Consider the following 24,425-nt stretch of genomic DNA (forward strand, 5'->3'; position numbering starts at 1 on the left):
ACCCTATAAACACCCATAAAAGACACAGACGCACAGACGCACTTGTCATTTTTTAAAACCGACATCCATATGTGAAGTAGAAAAAACTATTTCTTTCTGGTGATTTATTTAAAGTTTGAAATAAACAAGACTGGATTGCATAGTTTTCTCGAACTCTACTCTGTGATAAAACCGTGCACGATGGCGATCTAAAAGTAAAATATGGTCATTGCGGGTGGGCTGTGAATAGGTGGAAGACGGACGAGGAAGTTGTGTGACAAGCCGTTCAATCACCCCCTTTACTTCCTGTGCCAACAACCCTCATCACTTCCAGGCGAGTGTCTTTAAAGAGGATGTTTTGTGCTCGGAGCTGCTCTGCACTTTCTCAACCACAGCTCTATCACTTCAAACACAACGTCCCTCAACTGTTTGTTTACAGGCCGCACAGCATTGATTGTATGGCAAACAGTGTGTAGGCCTGAGCACAGAACATACAGCACATGAGGAACCCTTGGCCATCGGTTCAGGAGCACAGTTTGATCCCTTTCTCTGCTCAAGGCTGTCATCTAGTGGCACCGATTATAATGGTGCTAGAAAGAATTAGCTCTAAAGTTGCTGTATCATTAGTTGCAAAATAACCGAACGCCCTTTAATCGCAAGATTTGCCCCTCGCTTTTCTCACAGCCCCCTCTTGGTTCCCCGTCTCACTCCTCTGCTTTCTCCCGAGCGTGGCTTGAGTTTCACACAGCTGCGTGAGCTGTGAACCCCTGTGGTGATTTGTAGCACTATAATGGCTCATCCACTGCTGTGCTGCTCCTCCCAGACACTGAGATAACAGCTCTCACCTTACCCCGATCGACAGCTGAAGGGGCTGCGGAGGGCTTCCAGGGGTGGATGAGGGCGCCGGGGGTGACCTCAGGGGCGGGGGAGGCAAGGAGAGAAGGGGCGGAGGACTTGCAGGTGTCCAAACCTCCCTGGCCACGGGCAGGTGCACTGCACCTGTGCCACATACGTATGTTCAGTCACTCACGTGTGTGTGTGTGTGTGTGTGTGTGTGTGTGTGTGTGTGTGTGTGTGTGTGTGTGTGTGTGTGTGTGTGTGTGTGTGTGTGTATGTGTGTGTGCGTGTGCGTGTGTCTGGAAACTCCTGAACTCCAGCTGTGCACATTTTCTCTTTGGCCTTCACATGCTTTCCTACCTATGATAACCCTTATAACACACACACACACACAGGCACACACAGACACACCCATTCTCTGCCTATAAATCGTGGGTTTTAGCAACTATGACTTTGGGATGAAAACCAATGTCCCTGCAGAGTTGAACTTGTGGTCATGTCTTTTAAATGAACTCTGCACTGCTCCATTCCTGCTTCACACCCACTCCAGACAAATTGCAGTAAAGAAACATTATATCTATGTAGTCAAATGGGATTAAAGCAAAAATATACTTTGCATGACCTGTTGCCACCACGACCCAACCCCAGATACACACTCAAACCTTCACAGTCCCCATGAAACACACTCACATATACAAAGATAATTCATCGTTCATTTAGTAACAGGTCAACAGGTATCGTTCACTGGCCAACAAATGTGTGGAACCGCCATCCATTACAATCACAGCTAACCAAGACTCATAAAGACATCATGACTATAACTCCCTCCTCTGTCCAGCTTGGCTCCTGTACAAAGGCAACACAGTTCACTTACTGCACTTCTCTTTCTCTACTTAGCTATTTCCTGCTGTAATCTGAATAAAGTGTGAAGGGTGAACGGTCAGTCTGCACATATAACTTTTCTAGACTGGTTGACCACTCAATTTGCTTTACAGTACAGTTTCACACAATTATACAGTAGCACTTTCTCTATCATACACCCATCACACACTGCCGTCACAACCATCAAGTAAAAGTAACAAGATCAATATTGTTATTTTATTTAAATTTTTTATTATATTTTGCACTTTGATTTATTTTGAGTTTAGTTTAAAGTTTAGGTTTAAGTTTGCTGCACATGTGGGTTGTACATTTTGTGCTCACTAAGCCTTTTTGTGTTCCAGCTGATTCAGCAGTCTGCAGGTTTCTATCAGATTTCAGGCAGAGGGGAGTTTAATCAGGAGCCATTGTTCCGAACGAGCGGCCCGCTCCTCCTACAGGGAGTTTGTCTTTGAGAAAAAAGAGAGGAGTAAAGGGCAGAGGTGAGATGGGTGAGGAGGGGAAGGAGAGGGCTGGGAGAGGGGAGATGGACAAAGGAGGTGGAAGAGGAAGAATTGAACTAATGTAAAATATATATATATATATATGAAATATGGAGAGAAGAAAAGTAAAGACTTGAGTAAATCAAAGAAGGATCCAATTAGTTTATTATGTCGCAAACCAGTGGCTGGAAAATGACGATTATTTACAGGTTCGATCTCAAACCAATTTTATTGTCACTGAATTACATCAGGAAACAAAACCAGATCTTACAAGTAGGCTACACACACACACACACACACACACACACACAAAGACAGAATTTCCTCAACGTCTGGACTGCATTACACGGTGTCGAGAGGAAACCCCCTCCTCCCTAATTATAGTCTGCATCATTGGAGACTGAGGGCTCTCCAGAAAACGTTTTATCACTGTATTGTGGCAGAGCAAACACACACACACACACACACACACACAAACACACAGACACACACACAGACACACAGCACTTTTCAAACCAACAATAGACAGCGGCAGCATTAAAACTACCGCCATCAGCATTGAGGGGTCTTCTTATGTGGCAAAAATGGCACTTATTTACGAGTGACGACAAAAGAAATGCCAAGAGAGAGAGGACAGAAGCAACGAGCACTGAAAGACGAGGTCTCTCACTGCGGCATCATTTGATTACGCCCGATGATGATGGACAACTGAAGGGCACTGTGGGAACTGTAAACAAAAGGCACCACAAACGATGGCGAGCTGAGTATCATGTGATGGGGCCTGGAACTCTCTGCCTGAACAGGGAAGTGTGGTGGAGAAGGCAGAGGCCCAACTGATAAACAGAGTGACGGGGTAATGTACATAAAGGCCCGCTGCGTCGCTCTCAGGAGATGAATAATGAGCCGGGCTGCATGTAAACTGTGGTTGGAAAACAACAAAAGCTGCTGACTAACTGTAGTGGTGTGTGGTGAGGTGGGGACGCTCTGCCATCTGGGCTTTTGCCTGCGCAGGGGGGCCTCTTTCACCTAAACATGCTCTGTCTGAATAGAGCAGGACCCTGGCTCTAAGTGTAGTTAGACTCTATATGTCTTAGTAGCACCTTTTCTTAATACTAATAAATCCTTAAAAAATACGGTCAAAATCAGAGTTAGTCCATGGCAAGCTGGTACAATAAGGCCTGTAAATACCGTGTAAGAGGTAAATTAAAGACAGTGGTAATTGTTACAGTGTAGTAAATACACTTCTTAATTAAAAAGATCTATTTACAACAGAGATACTGATACTGTCAACAACTTGACATTTAAATTGCAACTTTCTATTGATGTGAAGCACCAATCACCCTGTGGTCTTTTTTTTAGAATGTGCTATGTGGCTCTGGAGGAGCTTTGTAAAAACATGACACTATACCTCTGATTATGTCAACAGGATAATCACAACAAAAAGATTGGTAGGATTTTGAATTCGAAAGATGTGGAGTTTTGCCTTTCACATAGGGAAAAAACGCAGCAGTGTATAGTTCAGGTCAGGGGCGGTCAGGACAACTGGAAGACCTCAGAAGCGTTCAGCTGAGGGGTGATGCCTGGGTACAGCCTGCAGGAGGCAGGACATGATATATAAATTCCACTGTGGAGATCCCGTATTTGTGTTTACACCACATCGACACCAGCATCGGCCTTTATCACCAAAAGCACTCGAATCTGGTTGTTTTTCCAAGTTGACATCGTCGCCTCTTCTACATGTACGTCACGTCTTTTTCAGACATTTGTGTTCTCACATACAGCCACTCCGGAGAGTTTCAGGAAAATACCTAGAGATCAGTGCATGTCTGAAAGCAACCATGGGAAGTTAAGGATTCGATGTTCTGGGAGCTTAAACCTTATTAATCTTATACATCTTATATCAGGATACCACAGCCTCTGTTGTTTTAATTTTGACCATTCCATTAATTCTCTTTTGCAAGTATTTCTTATGAAAGTAAATCACTGCAATATAAATGTAAGGCTTTAGACTGTATGTCCATGTAACAGTTGTATGCGTTTTCCATTCCACATGTCAGGTACATGTGCAGTTGTTGTAACCCCCTTTTACAAGAAAAGGATCATTTGGAAACATTTTATCCATTTATTTGCAAAATAATAAGTACAGGCGTAAAAGTAATGACAATTAAAATAGTAAGAAAGATTAAAAAATGCACAATTATAACAAATAAGTTTACACTTTGTTACTCTCTTGAATCCACTACCAAACTGATTCGTGGTCTGTCTTTTCGGTAAGACACTAAAAAAGTTGTTTTGTCAGATCTCCTGAGGCATCAAATTATTCTCCATTAAAATCAGATTTGTTCTCCTCCTTGCAACACCTCTTGTTGACTCCGCTGAAATACTTCTCCCTGAAGGCGTTGTGTCCCTGGTAGGGGCTGAAGCGTGGATCCGCCAGATGAGCCAGGCTGTCGAACTCCTGCAAAGAGGCAAACTTAGAGATCATCGTACTGCACTTACTTAACCCTGCTCCCGAAAAGTGTTGCCCGTTTTCCCAAATTAAGGAACTTTCATAAGACATTGCATCATTATAAGTATTGTAATATGTGCTTGAAAACATCAGTTTTTATGAGTAAAAAACAAACTTGTATCCAGCTTCCTGGGACATTTTCCTGTTCAGATTCAGATTAAATTTTGCTAATAAAAATGAAACTGGACAAGTAAAAATAGTCTGTATTTATAAAGTGCTTCTCTAGTCTTGATAATCACTCAAAGTGCTTCACAGTACACTTCTGCTATTCACACACACACATTCATACAGTGCACCAACGGGCAACACTTTCTCTATCACACATCCCTTACACACTGCCGACACTGCTGTCAGGGGTTTAGTATTTTAGGACCCTTTGGCACGCGGAATGGGGGAGACTGGGATTGAACCTCCAACCCTCTGGACAACCCGCTATACCTCAAAAGCCACAGCCGACGTGTATGCCTTTTTCTTCAAAAGGAGCACATGTGCAGATTTGATAACACTGTATCAATACATATGTCATCTTGAAGGTTCTCTTCTCTTTCCCAGTCTATGAAGCTCCTCCCACCACATGTCTGTACATTATCCCAAGGTTTGCATAACTTTTCCATGTTTGTATGTCGGAGCAGGGCTGTGCTCTTGTGCCTGAACAATGTATATGAACTGTTATGAATCCCTACAACTAAACAGTTTGTCTTGGCTGTAAGGTAGCCGTTGGTCAACGGAGGGATGAAGGGAGAAAAAAAAAAAAAGAGATGCTGGGAGGAGGAATAATGAGGTGAGTTGAGTTGGACGGGATGACTCTGATGCTGGGGCCTGTAAGTTTTCAGCTAACACCTCTCGTTTGCTTGCTGATACTGCCAAGCAAACTAAAAACTGTTTCCATGACCACGTGGAGAAAAAACTCAGAGCCGTAACAAGACTAACAAACCTAACCATGACCCCAAATGAAGAAGAATAGAGGGGCATGACTGCAACCAACTGACAAACAGTGGAAATAGTCACTCGGTCTCTGCCAACAATTATACCGGTGGAGGGATCCATATAATTAATGTGAAATACGAATTTGCCTAATTTAACACTATGTCATGACCCATAAATTAAAAAGATGTGAGTGTTTTCTGCACTAGTTTAACATAACCAGCAATTAGTCTGGCCCTGCTTTACTGTCGAAACACTGGAAGAGTGTGAGTCCACACGTCATTGACATGCAAACCCATTCAAGTGTTCGCCCTGATGAACGGCTGCAGATAGGTGCAGACTGAGTCATATTTGGAAAGGAAAAAACCAGAGAGAGATACCAGTCAGATAAGATCAAACAAGTGTGTGTTCGTGTGTGCGTGTCATACGAGGCCCTTCATGGGAGCAATTTGGGGTTTTGAAGTGGAACGGATGACAGATCCAAAGATGGATTGTTTTCCATACGATGTGTGATTAAGCCATTTAGGGTTTCAGTATAAAAGAAATGAGCCAATGGCAGCCAGATGGGGAGGATTAACCCGAGACAGACAGGGAGACACCATCGCTTCCACTGGGATGACATGTAAAAAAAACATACACAGGCATATCCTGCATACATGTAAATGACACCTACTTATGTGGTTACATATACATTGTGCAAACAATTGTATGCTATACACATTAAAAAAAACACGGCACAGGCGGAAACACCAGTGGGTCACATAAAGGTCACATCTATGTTGCTGTTCATGCTCACACATACAAACACGTTAAACAAATTCTGCAGCACGCACAGGTTGCTATGTGCGAATGTGTTGTCATTTATGCTACGCGACCACATTGCATAACTCAAAACAATATATTTACACTGTATGTTTAAATGTATGTTTAAATCCTGAGCACAAATGGGCATGTTGGTCTTAAAAGGAGGTGGAGAAGAGTTATATGAGCAGAGTCTTGTGGGTCAATTATGTTCTGTAGTAATTTGCTTTAATACCAAGAACAGCACAGTACTCACTGGTGCTCGTTTAGTAAATTCACGACTAATTATCAATGTCTGATAAAGCATGAAATCAGAATCTTTTTAATTTTTTTTATCCAAATGACCAATCACATCAAAGAGATGGATTATAGGTTAGGGATCTGCTTCTGTGTTTTATCCACGTAAGTTAAAATCATATTTTGATCCACACAGATCTCATACATGGCCTCCCTGGAATCTAACTGAGTGAGATCCATCAGAGCAACAACGAACCCATTGGACCTGGAAAATGTTTGGCATGAATCATCAGATCAATTTTCTCTTACCCTTTTGCCATTTAAATGATTAATAACTTCAGCTCCAATGCAAACACATTCAGAAGCATAAGCACACACCTCTGGCTCCTTGATCTTCTCCATGGTGATGAGGCGTCGTGATGTGTGGCTGGAGAGCATCTGCTCACAGTTACTGATGAGCCGGAGACATGGATTAAGAGGAACCGTCTCCTCACAGTATCTGGAAAGGACAAACACACAAAGTTATTCATCAATCTCCAAAAGGACACAGAAAGACAGGCGTAGAGCACTTTCCTTCTTTTGGGCATGATGAACTGACTGAGCGCACTGAGAGAAATAGATGAGAGGGACTTGTAAGGCCCTGGTGACAGTTCAGTTTGTCTCTCTGGACACAGGGGCCAAATCCTGTCAAAATTACTACCCAATTTTAGTTTCTCTGCCTTCTACGCCAACACCTTTCTCACTAAATCACTGCACATGTGACCGGTGTAGTGAGACCACAGCTGACACAGCTTTCTGTGCACAGATGATGCTGGAAAAAGTGACACTGACCCGACAGGTTGACTGCTGCTCTGTCATCACAGCCTGGCGAGGTTAGGAACTATTACCAGCACATGAGGTATGTGTTTGCATATTTGTCTCCTGCACCATCCCTGGTAGCGACAGTCTCGACTCAAAGCCAGATTTGCATGTTGCTGTTTGTCTGCCCTATTACCATGGCTACATGCAGGGCCTCTGCGGCTACAGGATGTTGCGGCGATGCGGCGAGGCGATAACTCTCTCCTGCCAGTCAGGAGTTGTTAGCAGTCAGCCAAACCTTTTGGAATGGTGCTAACGTCTAAGTGGAGGTGAGCGTCGTCTTCCATCTTCACTGCTTATTCTTCATTACAGCTGATTTTATAGAGGGCACCTTCACAAAGCCTGCTTCTGATCACTGACTATTTTGTTTTACACTATTTTTCTTTCTCCTTATATTGATGAGCCATGAAGATGCACTTACATTTGACAAGACAGTCACATAATTATCCCAATAGGACACAAGATTATTACCTACCCACTCTGATTGAATCACTGGATCAGTTCCCCTCTCGTTACTGATTACTTTTAAAATCATTAAAAAAACTATATGAACATATAACGCAATGCATTGTAAAAATGTAAAGTAGAATAATTAGTAAAGATATTTGCTGATATATGTGTTGGGAGTAAAAGTAAAAAAAAAAGTAACCACAAATAAATCTACAGAAAGTACAGATAACACAGTAAATGCACTTTGTTACATCCCACCACTGGAAGCAATTAACAATGGCCTTTAGTATAAGTGTCGAATAACTAAATGAATGATTGGCTAAAATGTCAGATAGGGGTCAGATAGATCAGGTAAAAAAATTATGAGCTGAAAATGAAACATTTGTACTCAATGACACAAGTATCACCTTACTTCTGACAATTGAATTTTTTACTCTACGTCTTCACTTCACTTGTTTATGTTGTAATTAGGTCAGTTTATGGCTGTGATGACGGATGCTCCATCGTCTGTCTTAATACGTTTTCTTTCTGTCGTATATATTATTAAAAGGGGAGACAGCGAAGAGAGTTTAAGGGGTCTAACCTGATGTAGGTGCCGTCTTTTGCTGACAGGACTTTGTGTCACCTGTCATCACACACACACACACACACACACACACACACACACACACACACACACACACACACACACACACACACACACACACACACACACACACACACACACACACACACACACACACACACACACACACACACACACACACACACAGCTCCCCTTTCTCATGAGGCAGACAGACACACAGTCCCCACTGCTTCTATCACAGCCATAGCTGTGGATACACACATATGTGGGGGTGATAGAAACCCAATATCTCCCCTGTAGAGCCCCAGATTAGGCCCAGGAGACAGGCTACGTCTGAGCTTACACACACAGACATACATATTGAAAAACACACGTTGTGATTGTTCACAGAAACACACACACTCATAGGTCAGTGTGCAGACCACAAGGACAGATAGTTCACATATCTGACTTGGCTGGCCTCAGACGTTTATTTTGGCTCAGTGCTCTGACAGGCACAGAGTCGAGCACCGGTAGATGAGTAGCAAAGACAAATGTGTGAACATGACGACACACATGTATGCATGTGCTCATATACCAGACCACACACATTCATGCCAATTTAGAAACATAAACCATGTCACGTTTTCCCTTAAAGTAGCAGTTTCTAAACGAGTTTGATGATACACTGACTTGGAATAGGGAAAATGGTGCAGCTTTCATTCCCAGTGCAACCTTAATACCCTAAACCCTGATAATCGCTGCTTAAGTTGCCAGAATCAGGCCCAGAAGATCAAGGGTAATGCTGAACTGTAGATCAATTAAAAAGTATCTCCAATATTCAGTGAGGAAATATATAGATGAAGAATTCTAAACAGAGTTTGGTGTATTTGTTGTAGCAGAACCTCTTCTGTTTCAAGAAGCCGGGGATCATGGGTAATGTCCCCCTTTTAGTTGTGTTTCAGTTCCGTTTATCGGACTACGCCGTCAAGAGATTGATAGGCCTTGTCTTTTTATTTTTCACTCGGACACAGAGCCGAACAGAATAAATCTCTACATATCGCTGCAGAGGGCGCTGTTGATCAGTAAATATTACATGGTGTTGCTTTAAATAGACAAATGCAAAGGGATGTGAACAAAAGTCAAAGATTTGCAAGCAGTGTTTAGTACATTTGTACTTTTTCACAAACACACTTGGAAGAAAGGAGAGGAGGCATGATGGTCTTATTGCCTTCCCGGTCTTATAATCAGTGCCCTGAAGGAGTCTCAGCCCTGCAGGGTTTTTCTTCAGTTACTGCCACTGTCTGTTGTGGTTTTAAACCTTAACAGTCAAACACCTGCACTTCCAGTCAGCACTTACACTTTCTGCTTAAAGCGCAGAACATCCAACAATGTACATCTCTGTTTCAGAGGAGCCTTCTTACATGTGGCCAACTCACTCACTGTCAGTTGTGGTTTACTGAGGCCAAGCTGTATGGGCGGGAAACCCTCAACACACCTGAACACTGTCATGCACACAGGTGGTTACATAAAGAGGTCAGTGTTTTATAGGAGTGGGAATGGAATAGTGCTGAAGGGGAATGCTCAAAAGGTAAAACTAAAAACAAGTGGGAAAGTGAAGTGGAACGCTCTTTTTGTGTCTCTAATGAATTTACAAAGCCAGGTTAAATTATATGTAACTTTTGGATTTTATAAAAAGATACCTTTTTTATAATATGATCCGTCTTTTCTTCATGTTGTTTGGTTATTTAAGAATTCATTATGTCAATAATAGTTTTGGAGGTTGGGCTCTGCATTTTAAGTCTGTATTGTGCAGTTGTGTTTTATGGTATAAGTCTGCCCCCTATTGATAGAAACTATTATTTGGAGAACAGCATCATTTTAAAAACAGGGCTCTCCATTGTTACCACAGTTTACCCTGTTTAATAAATAGAATGTATGTAAACATAAATATTTTTGCACCAAGGCATGTTTTAAACAAACAAAATATAAGTCATATATGAAGTGTCAGTAACACAGTCAGTAATGACAGTAACAGACATCAGCATGCTTAACTGAGCCTGAATGTCACTTTCAGAGGCTGAATTAAAACATAAACTACGAAAAAACATGATTGTGAACAGGCTCAACATACAGTAAGTTTGTAGACTCACTCTGGCCTGTAGACGGGCAGCCAATAGACGAGCCTCCCACCAATGACCAGGTGAAGAGCTGAGAAGTTTAACAGGTCTGTGAAGATGTCACTGAGATGGTACGCCTGTGAGACGGGGACGTGAGATTCTAAATATCTGAGAAGAAGATACAAAAAAATGTGAACAGGGTTAGAACAGAGTAATGATGACAAAAACACATTTGACAGTTGAAAACGATTTGCTCAAGTTTTACAGTTGCAGAGATTGTTTAAGGATCTAATGGAAAGTTGCTCTCGAGTACATGTTAGGCTTTTGCTTTTAAAAATGATCTTAGAGAAACAGGCTCAGACACTATTACTGTCTGAAATCAGTGTAGGTAAGATAGCAGGGGAACTTACATGCCGTCAGCAGGTTTAGTGACGTCTTTGTGGGAGCCTGTTCGCCTTGTGGACTCACGGATGCCATATGGAGCTGAAAACAAAAGAAAAACAGAGGAATTTCAAAAACAAGAACTCAGAAGAGCATATAACTTCACCAAGGACTAACCATCCCCTTAAATTCAATCAAGCTGCACTAAATTGTGGACAGTCCTCAAAATATTCCTGTTTTATTTCACTAAGACATCTGCATTATTTCTTGAGAAATTCACAAAAATATTGAAAAACACCCCATCTCACAATGATAAGGAAAGTGAAAAAGAGCATTCCTGGATCTGTCACCTAAATTTAATCCAGAAGTCCTTGGCCCATACACCACCCTGCCACCAAGTTTCAATAAAATCTGATTGATTGTTTTTGTGTAATTCTGACAGACACACAAAAACATAACTTCCTTGGTGGAGGTAACAAAAGACAAAGAGAGAGGAACCTAAATCCTGCAGAAGTGTAGCTGGAGCACAGTCTGGTTGTAATAATAATCCAGTGTGTGTTGAACACTACAAATAAAATGTGTACAAGTAAAGCAGATCATTTTTACAGTGGTGGTTTGGCAAAGCTTCAGGTTTATGGACAAGCACCGATATGGATATGTTTTCTCAGAATACGTCTACCAGCTCAAAATGTTAACAGCCCCATCTAAACAAACATAAGCAGCTAGAATTATACCACAGTTACGATACATGAATAAAAGGTTTTCATACTCTGAATTTCTAAAATGTTAAATGTTTTTGGTAAGAACATAACCAGCACCTACGATCAGTAATAATGGCATCGAACAGAGCAGCCTCCCTCCACACAGACTTGGATGCATCAGACACCATCACATCCACATACATCTTCTCTTTGCCATATTGCCGCAGGTTAGCTCTGATATTCTCATCGGGTCCTCGCCATTTCTGGTTTGTACGGCTCGAGCGACCTGAATAACAGACGCACATTTAGGAAATTTTGGATGATAATAACTTAAAAAGACCAAGTAAGCTGCGAGTAGACAAAACTTACCTCTGCCATGAATGGTGTTGTAATCAATGTCAATTCCACAGACATAGGCTCCAAAATGAGAACATGCTACCAACAGGCTCCCTGAAACAGAGACAAAGAACTGACTCATGATGTCCCACACAGGTGGAAGTCTGTGGGTGAGGGGCAGTGGCAGAAATAACTCACCTGTGCCAACAAACGGGTCAAAAACCAGGTCATTCTCTTTGACCCTAGCGTGGTTGGCCATGATGAATGAGAGGCCGGCATCCATACTGGTGTTTCCAATGAAGTGTCTGTTCTTCACACTGTGGGAGCGAATCAGTTCACGCTGACCGTCCGCTATCTGGTACAGGATGAGGAGTGTTCAGCTGCAGATTCGCTTTTCTTAGTCTGATGCAAACAAAAAGTCATGAGTCTCACCCATCGGCCAAAGTATATGTAGTATGGATCGTCAGGGATGTTGTTGGGGTCTGTGCCGTAATCCTCCAACAAGCAGAAGATGTGCTGGGAGCTCTTCAGGCTCACTGTTCCCTCAAATGGAAGATACTCCAAAGCCTGACATGAAAGTACGGAACATGATGTTCTGAACATATACACAAGCTTACAAAGAAAAAAACACTACACACATTTCTGAACACATCCCACAAATCTTAAGACTCACATTAATCCTTTTGATTCTGTCTGGAAACTCCAGAGTCTTGTTGAAAGTGTAGACGTTGATTTTGTAGGTGGAGTCTTTGTGCAGGAATGGTGTCTGTAGAGGAACGTGGAGGAAGAGCACAAATAGAAATTAAAACATATTATAATATACTCTAGATTACATCAAACGGATTACATGTTTTTTTCTGCATGACACAATACAACAATAAACTGTAGCACCACAAACCATGTTCTCAGATGGGTAGGTCAAGAGGGATGTTCTGAGTTCACTGTGCGTCTGTCCGTGGCCCCATAACTCAAAAGCTGACCTGGAAGGTAAATGCATCTTAAACTACATCTACATTACAGTCACTACAGTGAAGAAAATACTGCCAAGGTGACAGGACCACAGATTTACCGATGCATGGCTGGGACATCACTTACTTTGCACAAACAGATCTGGCCATGATGCCACGGACATCGTCCTCACACAAACCATCCAGACACCAGAAAGGAGCCTGGAGAGAAGAAGAGAGAAGTTCAGCGGCTGATGTGGCCACTGTCATGTCATCATTCTGCAGCAACATATTTTATTAGGCACAGCAATGAGAACAAAGGAATATGAATTACAACAAATGCACTGGACATGCAAACCTTTTCTTTGAAGTGTTCACCAGGATGGAAGGGTTTTCCTCTGAGGGCCAGCAGAGCCTTAATCTCCTGCAAGAGTGAGCGGGAAAATCACAAATACTGACTCATGCATTTAACTCAATTGGAAAATATTACACTTACAGGCAGATTAAGGAGAAACAATGGGTATAAATTGCATTCATAAAGTATCGGAACATTAAAGTTTGTTGCAGCAGAGAGAGTTTTAATAATGCTGGAGCAACAGCAGTCTTTTGTTAGACCCTTCCCATGTGGTAAATGCCCATGTGGGTCATTCTGTGTCAAACCATCACACTTTTGTTTCGCACCATCACAGATATTAATGGAATTTTTCATGCTGATTTGGTCACATGAGCAAACGAATTATGTTAAATTGCATGTGTCTTGGATATGGGCTGATGAAGTTTGAACTCTGTGTCACATCTCCTTAAATACAGGTCTCAGAGAAATGGTTCTGATATCGTTTTAAAGCTCTTTGCCAGCGTCATAGTTATCTAAACAGTAGGCTTTACCCAATATAAAAGAATAACAGCATTATAACAGTAAATATAACAGTTGAACTCTTAAATGTTCACCACAGTTAGTTAATAATATCATCAATACCTCTAAAAGGTTTGGTTTATTTGTTTATTTATCTGAATTGGCATCACATCACAAATTCTTAACAATGTTGTAGAGCAGCAGTTATTGGTCAGCGCATGTTCAGACACACAGTAGGAGAGCTTTCCAAGCTGGATGTTTATTCAATTGATTGCAAAATTACATCTGAACGTTGAGAAGCAGTGGCCATTCTTCATTTCATTACAAGTACTTTCACACGCTCATTGGGACCAGTTCTCAAAATCAGAGGAATACCCCTTTAAGTTAATTTCCATTGGAAGGACACATGTTATCACAGGAACAGAGTAAAGTATATTTAAAGTAAAGCCACTAAAATATACTGATCATGATTCTGTTTCATAACAAATGTGCATTACAACTGATGCATTCTGCAAAGTGTGTCCACTGGGGCTGGGCAATAAAACAATGTGAATAGTTATCACTGTGTAATTTCCATCAATAGCAATACAACAAAGGTTCAATATATATGTTGATTTATTGTTTTATGCATTGTGAAAACACAGTGAGGAATAATAACACATGGGTGATACACCTCAGATTTGTCGTTATCCGTAATAAAGAATAGTTTAAACCCACAACCTTGTATCAGGCGCAAAGATCAGTATTTAAATGTGACATGAATAATAATGTGACATAATGATCCATATCCCCTGATTTGTCCATAGCATCCGGCCCTAGTGTCCATTTGATCCGGTAACTGGTCTCCGCCATGAAGACAGAACACACAGAGACAGGTCAGGTGGAGAAACGTGTTGAGGAAATGTGCTAGAAGAAACTAGATCCTCTCATGGAGCTACATCAGACAGTGAGTGGCCCCAGGTTGACAAGCTAAGTGTGTTAGCTAACACAGAGCCCAGCACGGGGGGTGGGACTCCGCCCCCCACTCCTCAAATGATTTAACTTTTACACGAAGGGACGGACAGAGGCCGCGAGTAGTTTATGCAGGTTACCGGTAACCTGAAGTCCAGATTATCCTGAGCCAGATGTAGCAGATACTGGAGGCGTGTTCGACTGGTGGAAGCCGCCATCTTTGTTGCGATCTCAAAATACGTCCGGCTGGAAACCCGGCTCTGAAACATCGTACCCAGTGTGGGTTAAATGACCATAAATGGTTGAGGAATGGGCTCCTCTCTTTTGTTTATTAAAACACTGAAGCTGGATGGTGCCAAAAATATTTGTATTTATTATGTGCTCATTGAACACATGTCATGTTCACCAGCTGTTATTCTTTGCAGAATCTTAGCATCATTAGTTTTTAACTGCATATCACTATTTTACAGATACTTTATAGTATTTATTTTTAACCAAATAAATTAAGTAAACGCCATGTTTTTTTGTGTCATGCACAGATTTGTATAATACAGCAGCGTGAGTAAGTAAAGTCTCCGTCCTCTCTCGTCTCTAATCTGCTTTTCTTCAGAGACACCCTCTCATCTCCTCTCACCGCTCATTGGCTGTCAGTATCTTCTCTAGCAGCCATTGGCCGAGACAGACGTCCATCACAGCGGGTTTGCCAGGCGTCTCTTGCTCACTCCTGCTGCTGTCAGCACTGCTGCAGTGATGTCAGGTGAGATTCACATGTAACCACAGGATTGATGGGTTTTTTTTAACTTCTGAAACCATGACAGGGTGCTGCAGGTGAAGTGGGGATCCAGTCAGTGTCTGACATGTAAGTTCAATCATGTCTGATCAGTGTTTGCTCCAAGTCTCTGACAGGTTGTAAAGGTTGGATTGAGCCAGGCTACTTTACAAAGCAAGATGTTCACTCATTGTAGACTTCATGGTTAATTTGCACAGATTTTGTAAAATGTTTGACTTCTTTTCTTCAGCTGTTATGAAATGTGTGACAGGAAAACAACAATCCGGTGAAAAGTACAAAACCTGTAATCCCAAGGATTACTGACATGAGTTTAGGTTGTTGATATGAAATTTGCATATTAACACAAACCGTAACACCAAGGTTTAACAATACTACATATGATTGTTTAGTTCTTATAATATAAATATTGAACAAAGGATTTGGTCTGATAACCAAGATTATGCATTATAATAATAAATAATATAATAATTATTATTTATTTGTCATAAAACTTCCTGGACTCACATCCAGACTAAAATTGTATGGGATCTTCCAGGCTTCATCCTCCCACAGAGTTTGGTGGTTATTGGTTTATTAGTTTTTGCATAATCCTGCTAATAACAAATAAACCTACAAACAAACGGACACATTTAAAATCAATAGATCCAGATTTTTATTTGGTCGGCATCAAATTGTACACACTCAGATTATATCAATCTCCTAAATATACCAGATTTCTTTCATCAACATTGATGAATTATACTCAGATTTAGGGGTATCTATCTTCTGAAATGGTTAATGCCATAATAATGTTTTTTATTAAGAGTTTAATCACCTGCAACAGTTACAGTTATATAATCTTCTCCTAACAGAGCCAGTGATGGGGACAAACAGCCAGAGCACGGCCACCATGGACACTGAAGATGACGCCCCAGTTCCGGCTCAGTTTGGCGACGACACTGCAGTGGGCATTGTCTCTGTGAAAGGCTTAAAGGAGAACTGGCAGAAGTGGTCTGACGAGCACCAGGAGTACCAGAAGCACAACCCCTTCAGTCACGATGCCAGGCCCAGCGCAGTAGTCCCTCAGAGGGGGCAGGATGACTACGGGAGGCCCCTGCAGGGCTCCATGACGGAGCAGCGGGGGAAGGATGCTCACTCGCGCATCAGCATAGAGGTTCAGGAGCTGTGTGAGGTGATTAGGAACATTGGGGAGATGAAAGACTGCGACGGGGAAGGAAGCAGCTGCGATGGGAAATCGGTCCGTGTAGAATTTGGGAAACTGTTTGAGCATTATGTGACTATCTCCAATAAACTGGTGGGGATTCTTCTGCGAGCGAGGAAGCAGAGGCTGGTTGACTTTGAGGGGGAGATGCTGTGGCAGGGGAAGGATGACCATGTCGTTATCACTCTGTTACAGTGAACTGGATTGGTGTTGATGCCTTTATTCATGTTGCATCTCTAGTGGTTGGTGCAGAGCTACTTCATAGCAGCACTCACGGCAGTTAACACATATCTTGCACTATTTCTATTCCAGTCATGTAATGGCACTTTAATTTAGGGGGGAAAAATATTTTCAAGACTTACACAACTATAGACCTCAGTGGCTGATCTTTAAATCCACCCCACGCCTCAGAGAACATTAGATGTACAAGTGCATTTTCTCTTAATGCTACAAACAAGTCATTGACAGTTAGAAATGTTGTAAAGCAGACATATATAAGGCCAATTAGCAGCATTTGTGAGCAATGAAAGAGGTCAGGCCACCATCAGCATGTTGACAATTGAGTTTTCAAAAAAATTAATAGTCCTCTTAACCATTTGTTCCTATCTAATTTAAGGATGAAAGGCCATCCATCTATTATATATACCACTTATCCTTTTGAGGGTCGCGGGGGGAGCTGGAGCCAATCCCGGCTGACATTGAGCAAGAGGCAGGGTAGACCCTTGGCACGTCACCAGCATATTACAGGGCTGACAAACAGAGACAAACAACCATTCAACCATTTTAGAGACTCAAATTAACCCAGTCTTTTGATTGTGGGAGGAAGCAGGAGAAAATTCAAACATGCAAACTGCCAATCCGGGATTCAAACCGGGAACCTTGTTGCTGTGAGTGAGCGCTAACCACCACACCAGGAACAAAATCAATAGGGTATATGACAAACAATTTTTTTTATTTAACGATAAAGACATCAGGGATATAATGGATGTAAAAGGTACATTCTACCTCATATTTCCCACCTTTGTAGCAGTGTTTGCAGCAACTACCTAGTTACTTCAAGTACAACATTTATTTACATTATTACCACGACCAGATTCATTTCAGTGATGCTAACTGCATATGGTGAGGGGAAACCTTACAGCTTTTCAATGTGGGGAAAGCGTTGCAGCGAGCAGCTGAGATGAAGTCAGAGTGGTTAATGAGAGTGAACCAAAGAGAACATGAGGCTCCCTGTGACAGACAATATGGTGCTATAGGATGAACCTGATCCGACTTGGCTTGGGTGCTTCAGAGTGTGTATTTATTACCAGTGTGCTTGTAATTTAGGAAACCTTGTTGTAGTTTGAAACTCAGAATACATGAACCACAAAGACACAGTGTGAGACATTATGATGAACTACTGAGGCTGCTCTAATGCTGCTGCTGCTATTGGAAGAGCACACACTGCCATGCACATTCATTTTACTTTCTTAACACGAGCAGCAGCTGATTGATAAATTAACAAGCACTTCTCATTGTCTTATAATAAAGTAATTAAAGACACAGTGTCCTGCTTGTTTTCTATTACTGGAGGTGTTTTGTGATCCTTAAGCACTAACTGCTGCAGTTAAACTAATGAATGGGAAAGAGAGGTTGTAAACTGACATCATTATTAGGACTTTATACAATAGAAACACACTGAAGTCACCACAGTGGAAGAGATTCAGACTGAGAAGAAGCAATAAATTATTTATTCTAAATCAACATTTCTGAAAGTGCATACACATTTATACAGTAGGATTTCTTCACATTCCATTAATATATTAGAGAATAATACAGCTGCATTAGTAGTTACAACATGCACCCTCTAGCTAGTTCATTTTATATCTTAACACTGTTAGAGAACATTTCTTCAATTCAAACGATGAGTAAATAAGCCATTTAATTTAGAGCCTGGTAAATGGTGAATGAAGATGGCACTTGGTGTGTCAGAGTGAACAGCTGTTTGATCTCTCAACATAGGATTTATATCAATTGATCTTTAAAAATACATTCCAGTATACACCTATAATGTCAAACCTGTGAAGCACTTGGGCACTGCTGCATGACAAGAGACCAGTTTATGAATCATCACTTCTCTAGCTGTGAAATGATCTCAGTAAGTCTATTGTTCCATTCATCTCTCCAGTCCTCTCAGTAGAAAAAGACTGCCTTCAACAACAAGCTCTGGATCACACTGTCTGTAACCTGGTCCATAGAGTGAATATTGATTCATATTTGGTGGATGAAAGAAGATTTAATTCACTTCTTCTTCTGTAAAAATACAAAAACTTATGTTAAAGTCTCAAGCAGCAAGACACAACATTTGGCTTTGTTAAAGCTTTCACTTTGGTTTTAAGTGTGAAGTGTCTTCACAAAACTAAAAACCTAAGTGGTCACTTATTACAAACATCATGGAAATACAAATATCATTTTCTGTGTTCAAAGAGGCAGCAACCTAATGTGGGCGTGCAAAATCCAACATGACAACTGCAAGAGGCTGGATGTTAGCCGAGTGCAGCAGGAAGTGGATTCAAGTGGTCAGTCGGTCTGTTCTTTAGAGTTGAGAAGTTCAATCAGCTGCTCCGCCTGCAAAACATCAACAAAAAGGACAGAACAGAAATTATAATGACAACAAACCTGCTTCATCTTAAACGTCAACCTGACTTAACTGATGTACTGGACGAAATATGAGTTTGACTGTAGATCTATGGTGCGCGGTCTCCCAGTCGAGTTATTATAATACAAATAAATCCATTATACAGCAGGTGGCAGCATCTGGCTTTACTTTTAATCTAAGTCCAAAAACCCCACCATATTATTATGGACTCATCTTGTGCAGAGAAACTGAAATTACTCTTCAAAATAAGAGACAGAAATGTGCAGGCACAGTAAAGACTGGCTGGGGATTAATCAGATAAGAAAAAGATCTAAAGTCTTTTAAAACATGGTGCCTGCAAGAGATTGACACTTTGCTAATAACTCAATTATATACAATATATAAATCCCAGTACAAATGTAAAAAATTGGGCTTACCGTGATAAACCAATAGGAATTGAGTCTGTAGACTAGGCGGGACATGAAGCCCATTTGGCTGGCAGGTGCCAGGACATGAAGGTGTAAGTGTGTAACCGAACAGAATGGGGGCCAATGGAAACCAAACCTGCAGGCACAGGAGAGTGTTAGTGTTGACAACGATGTTTACTGAGTTTAAGTAGCTCGGCTGTTACAACAACAAAGCAACAGGGATGTTACCAAAGCTAAGTAATCAGTCAGAAACAATCACACAGCATTTTACAAGAGTATTTATCACAGTTCCCATTAGATTAAGTACTATTGCTCACTTGGTAAATACAGTTCAAAGGTGAAACTACTCCAAAGTACATACTATAATGATCAGTACTGATAATTAGAACCTTTATCTGTGTATGATTATCAGTACCAATCACTATTTGTAATCAGAGAAACTTAAGTAACACTGTGCCTGAGGTTGATTTGATCAAGATACAAAAGCTTCACCACTGAAAATGTTTGGGGATGTTCCTTTTGTAGTCGACTGGAGCATGTGACGCAACCTGAAAGTGTGAAAAGGTACAAACAACGAAAAGTAGCCTACCTGACATCACTGAGGTCTGTAACATTGTTTTTCTGTAGGATCTCCTTCCCTTTCTCAACCATCCGCTTCACTGGGTGCAACAACCAAAACATAAAAACTTGTAAAACTACTTTCCATTAATATCAGGATTTTTTTTTTAACAAACAATGTTGCCATTCCATTCCATTTCATTCAGTTGCTGAATATAAGATAGTGAGCTTGTTCATAGCATATTTAGCATTTCTTGTAACACAAGATACAAGCAATGCATAGCCAGTGAAATAACATATGTTGACATGAATTGAAAACAGAGACATGCAGGTCACAACCTTTTCAAAGTGCAAATATTTCCACAGGCACGTTGTTTAAACCTTACCCAAAGGCACGTCTTCTTTGCTGAGTGATTTACAGTTCCCTACATGTCTGATTGGGACGACCAGGTAGTGGTGAGGAGCTGCAGGTTTGATGTCTCTGAAACACGAAATCTCTTCATCCTGCGGCAGAGACAAATAAATAAACAACAAGTCAGCAAGTAGAAGTTAATTATTGTGCTTCAAGACTGGGAGGGTTCAAGTGCACAGGCTTGTGCGTTTACTTCATGTTGAGTCCTTGAAATCCTTGAGTTGTGACACAGATATTTCACCTCACTCTTGTTCATGGTGACCCCCATTGCCTCAAGTTTCAAAAGAATTTATTGTAGAATCTTTATTAAAAGTAATTTGTCTACTTTGTCATCCTGCACTCATAACTTGCTCATATTAAATAGTATTTAAAAAATGCATGAGAGGTGACACAGTTGAAATTCTACAGTAAAATCGTCTTGACATACAGACAGTGGGGGTCACCATTAACTGGACTGAGGTGAAATATCTGTCACCTTTCAAGAATTTGTTTAAATTAATATTTAATATGAGCAAGTTATGAGTGCCATAATGAAAAGTAGCCAACTATGCCTTGGATTTACTCCAAAAAGCTGCAGTAAAATGTTCTGTAACTTGACATAGAGACAGTGGAGGTTACAATGAACAAGAGGGAGGTGAAAAATCTATATCACACCTTCAAAGTGCAGCTGGCATGACCAGGTTTTCGCAAACAACCGACCACATGACCGCATTGTGTTTGCTGTTGGGTATAATAACCATCATAAACAGTAAAATAACAAATGAACAACAGGCTCTTTTCAGCTTTATATGGTTTCTCCTAAAGTTGTGACCCTGGACAGAAGTAGCATCAACATCCGTCCAGAGATCTGATCACAAGGGGACAGCTGTTTTCCAAGCTGCGGCCTCTATTCTGAATTTACTCAGTGTTGTTAGTGATAGTGCAAAAGGTTGGTAAATCTGGGCTACAATAAAACTAGCTTGTTAGCTACAGAGGCTATTTCAGCTTGCATTGTAAAAACTGGCAAAGGACAACAGATTAAAATTAGTTTATATAGCTAACTCTGGCTCATTAATAATATTGTATCTGTTGATTAATGAGCACTGTCGCTGTAAAATAAACGAACAATTAAAACACAATGTACGTGTATAGTATATATGATGGCTGGGTGTGGTTCACTTGGCAAAACAAATCAATAAACCAGAATATCTGCAACCATGGCACTAAATAAGAAACTTGACAGTTAAATTTCTTTTAAAATCAAGCTACAGAGACACGAAAACATGAGCTACATCTTCACAAAGCCAGTATTTGTTATCAGAGAGACTTGTAAACACACAAAATAAACAGGCTAGCCAGCTAGCTAAAAGCTTCCCCGTCATATTCAAGGATTTTAAATAGTCTCACACAGAGAAGAAGCTCCGTTCCCATTTCATTGTGTACAATCTTGCAGAAGATACATTTCTTGTCATATCCTTCAGCTGGTTCGCTGCTGGTCTTCGAAATGTCAGCCGGAGCAGATTGAGTCACTTCAACTTCCGCCATGTTGAACTGTTGAAGGTGAGACCTGCCCAGTCAATCCCAGAGATCATCGAGCGCACCAGGGGAAGCGAAAGACTGTCGATGTAAAAGATCGCGTAGAGAAAGACAACCACCACAAGAGGGCAATGTGCTCCATCATATTATATACATCATATTCTATTCAATTAATAATGTACTAAATAATAAATGATCACATTAATAAATTCTTAAAAAAACCTTGCTTCATGTTTCCACTTCTAGCAGCAAGGTCTGTCTCTGCATTCAGCTCAGTAGAAACCGGTCCACTCATTGTGTTTGTTCATGTCATCCTCAGATTTGTATTCAAAGTCAAATCCAGTGTTTATGACTATAGGGATGTGTGACAGGGAAAATGACATCTATATATAAATATCATTAGACATTTTTAATAAACGACAAGTAAACATAAATATGTGCAGAAATATATAATCAAATACATAAGTAAACAAAAATATATACACTTTGATGATAAACATAAGCTCTTACTGCATTTCTACATACAGAGCAAAAACCAGCACTTTAACATCAGACTTCAGGTGAAGTTATTGTTTTATGGTCTTTTTTGTATTACTTTACTGCACTGATAACCACTGCTTTGTTTATTTGTTTATTTAGAAGGATCCCCATTAGCTCTACCCTAAGACAGAGCTACTTTTAGTGGGGTCCACATTTAAAACATACACACAAATATCAAACATTTAAAACATACATTACAATACCAATATCAAACATTTAAAACATACGTTACATTACAAATATCAAAAGTTAAAATACATAAAAATAATGATCATACAATTTTACATTACAAATATCAAACATTAACATAGCGGTTATGCAATTTTACCTTTGTCATGATATAAAACACTGATATATCCAATTTCATAGAAGTGAAAACTGCAAACCATGTAAGAGAATACTACACATTTTTATGTACAGTACATCACCATCTAGTGTCATAAGTATGCTGTACCCAGGTGTTTTATTATTTGCTTTTTGAACATACATTTACGTGTCACGTTTATAATTTCTGTTGGTAGTAGGTTCCATGACTTCATGGCCCTGTATCCCACAGTGTGTTTAAGAAAATTGGTATTAGCTCTGGGGAGTGAAAACCTACCTTCTATTACTCGTCTAGTGGCATAGTTATGTGAGGCTACATTTTTATTTAGTTGCCTATACTGATCTGCTGGCATTTTAGACTGCAAGAGGCGCCATGTTGATAAAAGAAGTGCAGCAGCCATCCTGTCTTCAACTTTTAGCCAGTGGAGACTGGCATGCATACTCTGTATGCTGGTTCTGTAAGGACACTGTAGAGCAAAGCGTGCAGCCTTGCTCTGTACTAGCTGTAGTTTATTCAACTCTTTCTTGGTGGCATTTGCCCATACTATCTGACAATAATCCAGCTGTGACAGAACAAGAGAGCTAACTACCAGTATTCTTAGATCAGGTGTAAGATGATTTCTGCATCGTCTGACTACAGCTAGTGCTTTGCCCATTTTATTGACAATAGTGTCAATGTGCTTTGACCAGGACAGTTTATCATCTAGGGTGACTCCCAATAGCTTGGTTACCTTTACTTGTCTGATGGATATTCCATCTATGCACAGTCTAAGCTCTGGCTCTGCTCTAAGAGAATGATTAGACCCAAAGATGATGCTTTTTGTTTTAGCTAAGTTGAGAACCATCTTGTTTTCAAGGACCCACTTTCCAATGGAACTTAGCTCCCTGTTTAGGATGACTGTCAGTTCTTCTGCTGTTTTTGCTGATGCATATACAGTAGTGTCATCTGCGTACATACTTAGATTTGCACTTCTTAATACTTGAGGTAAATCATTAGTGAAGATAGAGTACATTAGTGGGCCTAGACAGCTTCCCTGTGGAATTCCACTTTCCACCAGCACACTGTCCGAGTGACTTCCATTAAAGAAGACTCTCTGTGATCTATTTATTAGATAACTTTCCATTCAGGTAGCTGCAGATGGTTTAAAACCATAGCACACCAGTTTTTCCAGAAGAAGCTTATGTTCAAGGACATCAAATGCTGCTGTAAAATCAGAAGGACTGCTCCAC

At 40.7% G+C, this 24,425-nt stretch overlaps 3 protein-coding genes across 4 annotated transcripts; 1 reads left to right on the forward strand and 2 right to left on the reverse strand.

Moving 5' to 3' along the window:
- Window positions 1–4,284: 4,284 nt before the first annotated feature.
- On the reverse strand, window positions 4,285–15,029 carry trmt11 (tRNA methyltransferase 11 homolog). The gene is made up of 13 exons (XM_034611947.1): window positions 14,951–15,029; window positions 13,365–13,430; window positions 13,155–13,228; window positions 12,958–13,039; window positions 12,733–12,825; window positions 12,492–12,626; window positions 12,258–12,414; window positions 12,093–12,173; window positions 11,845–12,009; window positions 11,052–11,124; window positions 10,675–10,809; window positions 7,027–7,147; window positions 4,285–4,635 (listed from the first exon to the last, which is right to left on the reverse strand). Exons 1-13 carry the CDS (start codon window positions 15,026–15,028, stop codon window positions 4,495–4,497), a joined length of 1,401 nt encoding a protein of 466 aa, XP_034467838.1. The 5' UTR covers window position 15,029; the 3' UTR covers window positions 4,285–4,494.
- A 415-nt stretch (window positions 15,030–15,444) lies between these two features.
- LOC117776905 (actin-binding Rho-activating protein) lies at window positions 15,445–17,258 on the forward strand. Of its 2 annotated transcripts, none has more exons than XM_034611295.1 (3): window positions 15,445–15,567; window positions 16,452–17,038; window positions 17,210–17,258. In XM_034611295.1, exons 1-2 carry the CDS (start codon window positions 15,561–15,563, stop codon window positions 16,997–16,999), a joined length of 555 nt encoding a protein of 184 aa, XP_034467186.1. In that variant the 5' UTR covers window positions 15,445–15,560; the 3' UTR covers window positions 17,000–17,038; window positions 17,210–17,258. The 2 variants fall into 2 exon arrangements, with proteins under 2 accessions (XP_034467186.1, XP_034467187.1); XM_034611296.1 differs by having other exon boundaries at window positions 15,513–15,669.
- Window positions 17,259–18,776: 1,518 nt separating this feature from the next.
- hint3 (histidine triad nucleotide binding protein 3) lies at window positions 18,777–22,366 on the reverse strand. The gene is made up of 5 exons (XM_034611956.1): window positions 22,203–22,366; window positions 20,791–20,908; window positions 20,436–20,505; window positions 19,856–19,982; window positions 18,777–19,408 (listed from the first exon to the last, which is right to left on the reverse strand). Exons 1-5 carry the CDS (start codon window positions 22,338–22,340, stop codon window positions 19,361–19,363), a joined length of 501 nt encoding a protein of 166 aa, XP_034467847.1. The 5' UTR covers window positions 22,341–22,366; the 3' UTR covers window positions 18,777–19,360.
- Between the last annotated feature and the right edge of the window lie 2,059 nt (window positions 22,367–24,425).

This window comes from Hippoglossus hippoglossus, chromosome 16 (genome assembly GCF_009819705.1).
Source record: "Hippoglossus hippoglossus isolate fHipHip1 chromosome 16, fHipHip1.pri, whole genome shotgun sequence".
NCBI classification, from domain to species: domain Eukaryota; kingdom Metazoa; phylum Chordata; class Actinopteri; order Pleuronectiformes; family Pleuronectidae; genus Hippoglossus; species Hippoglossus hippoglossus.

What these genes read in the sequence shown, in the direction of transcription:
- trmt11 (XM_034611947.1), bottom strand. Translation starts at nt 15,028, where the DNA reads ATGGCGGCTTCCACCAGTCGAACACGCCTCCAGTATCTGCTACATCTG. An exon ending in ACAGAATCAAAAGGATTAAT is followed by an intron (nt 12,627 to 12,732) that starts GTGAGTCTTAAG and finishes CTTTCATGTCAG; the next exon opens with GCTTTGGAGTATCTTCCATT. An exon ending in ACATATACTTTGGCCGATGG is followed by an intron (nt 12,415 to 12,491) that starts GTGAGACTCATG and finishes ATCCTGTACCAG; the next exon opens with ATAGCGGACGGTCAGCGTGA.
- hint3 (XM_034611956.1), bottom strand. Translation starts at nt 22,340, where the DNA reads ATGGCGGAAGTTGAAGTGACTCAATCTGCTCCGGCTGACATTTCGAAG. An exon ending in GAACGGAGCTTCTTCTCTGT is followed by an intron (nt 20,909 to 22,202) that starts GTGAGACTATTT and finishes TCTCTGCCGCAG; the next exon opens with GATGAAGAGATTTCGTGTTT. An exon ending in ATTCCTATTGGTTTATCACG is followed by an intron (nt 19,409 to 19,855) that starts GTAAGCCCAATT and finishes GATGTTTTGCAG; the next exon opens with GCGGAGCAGCTGATTGAACT.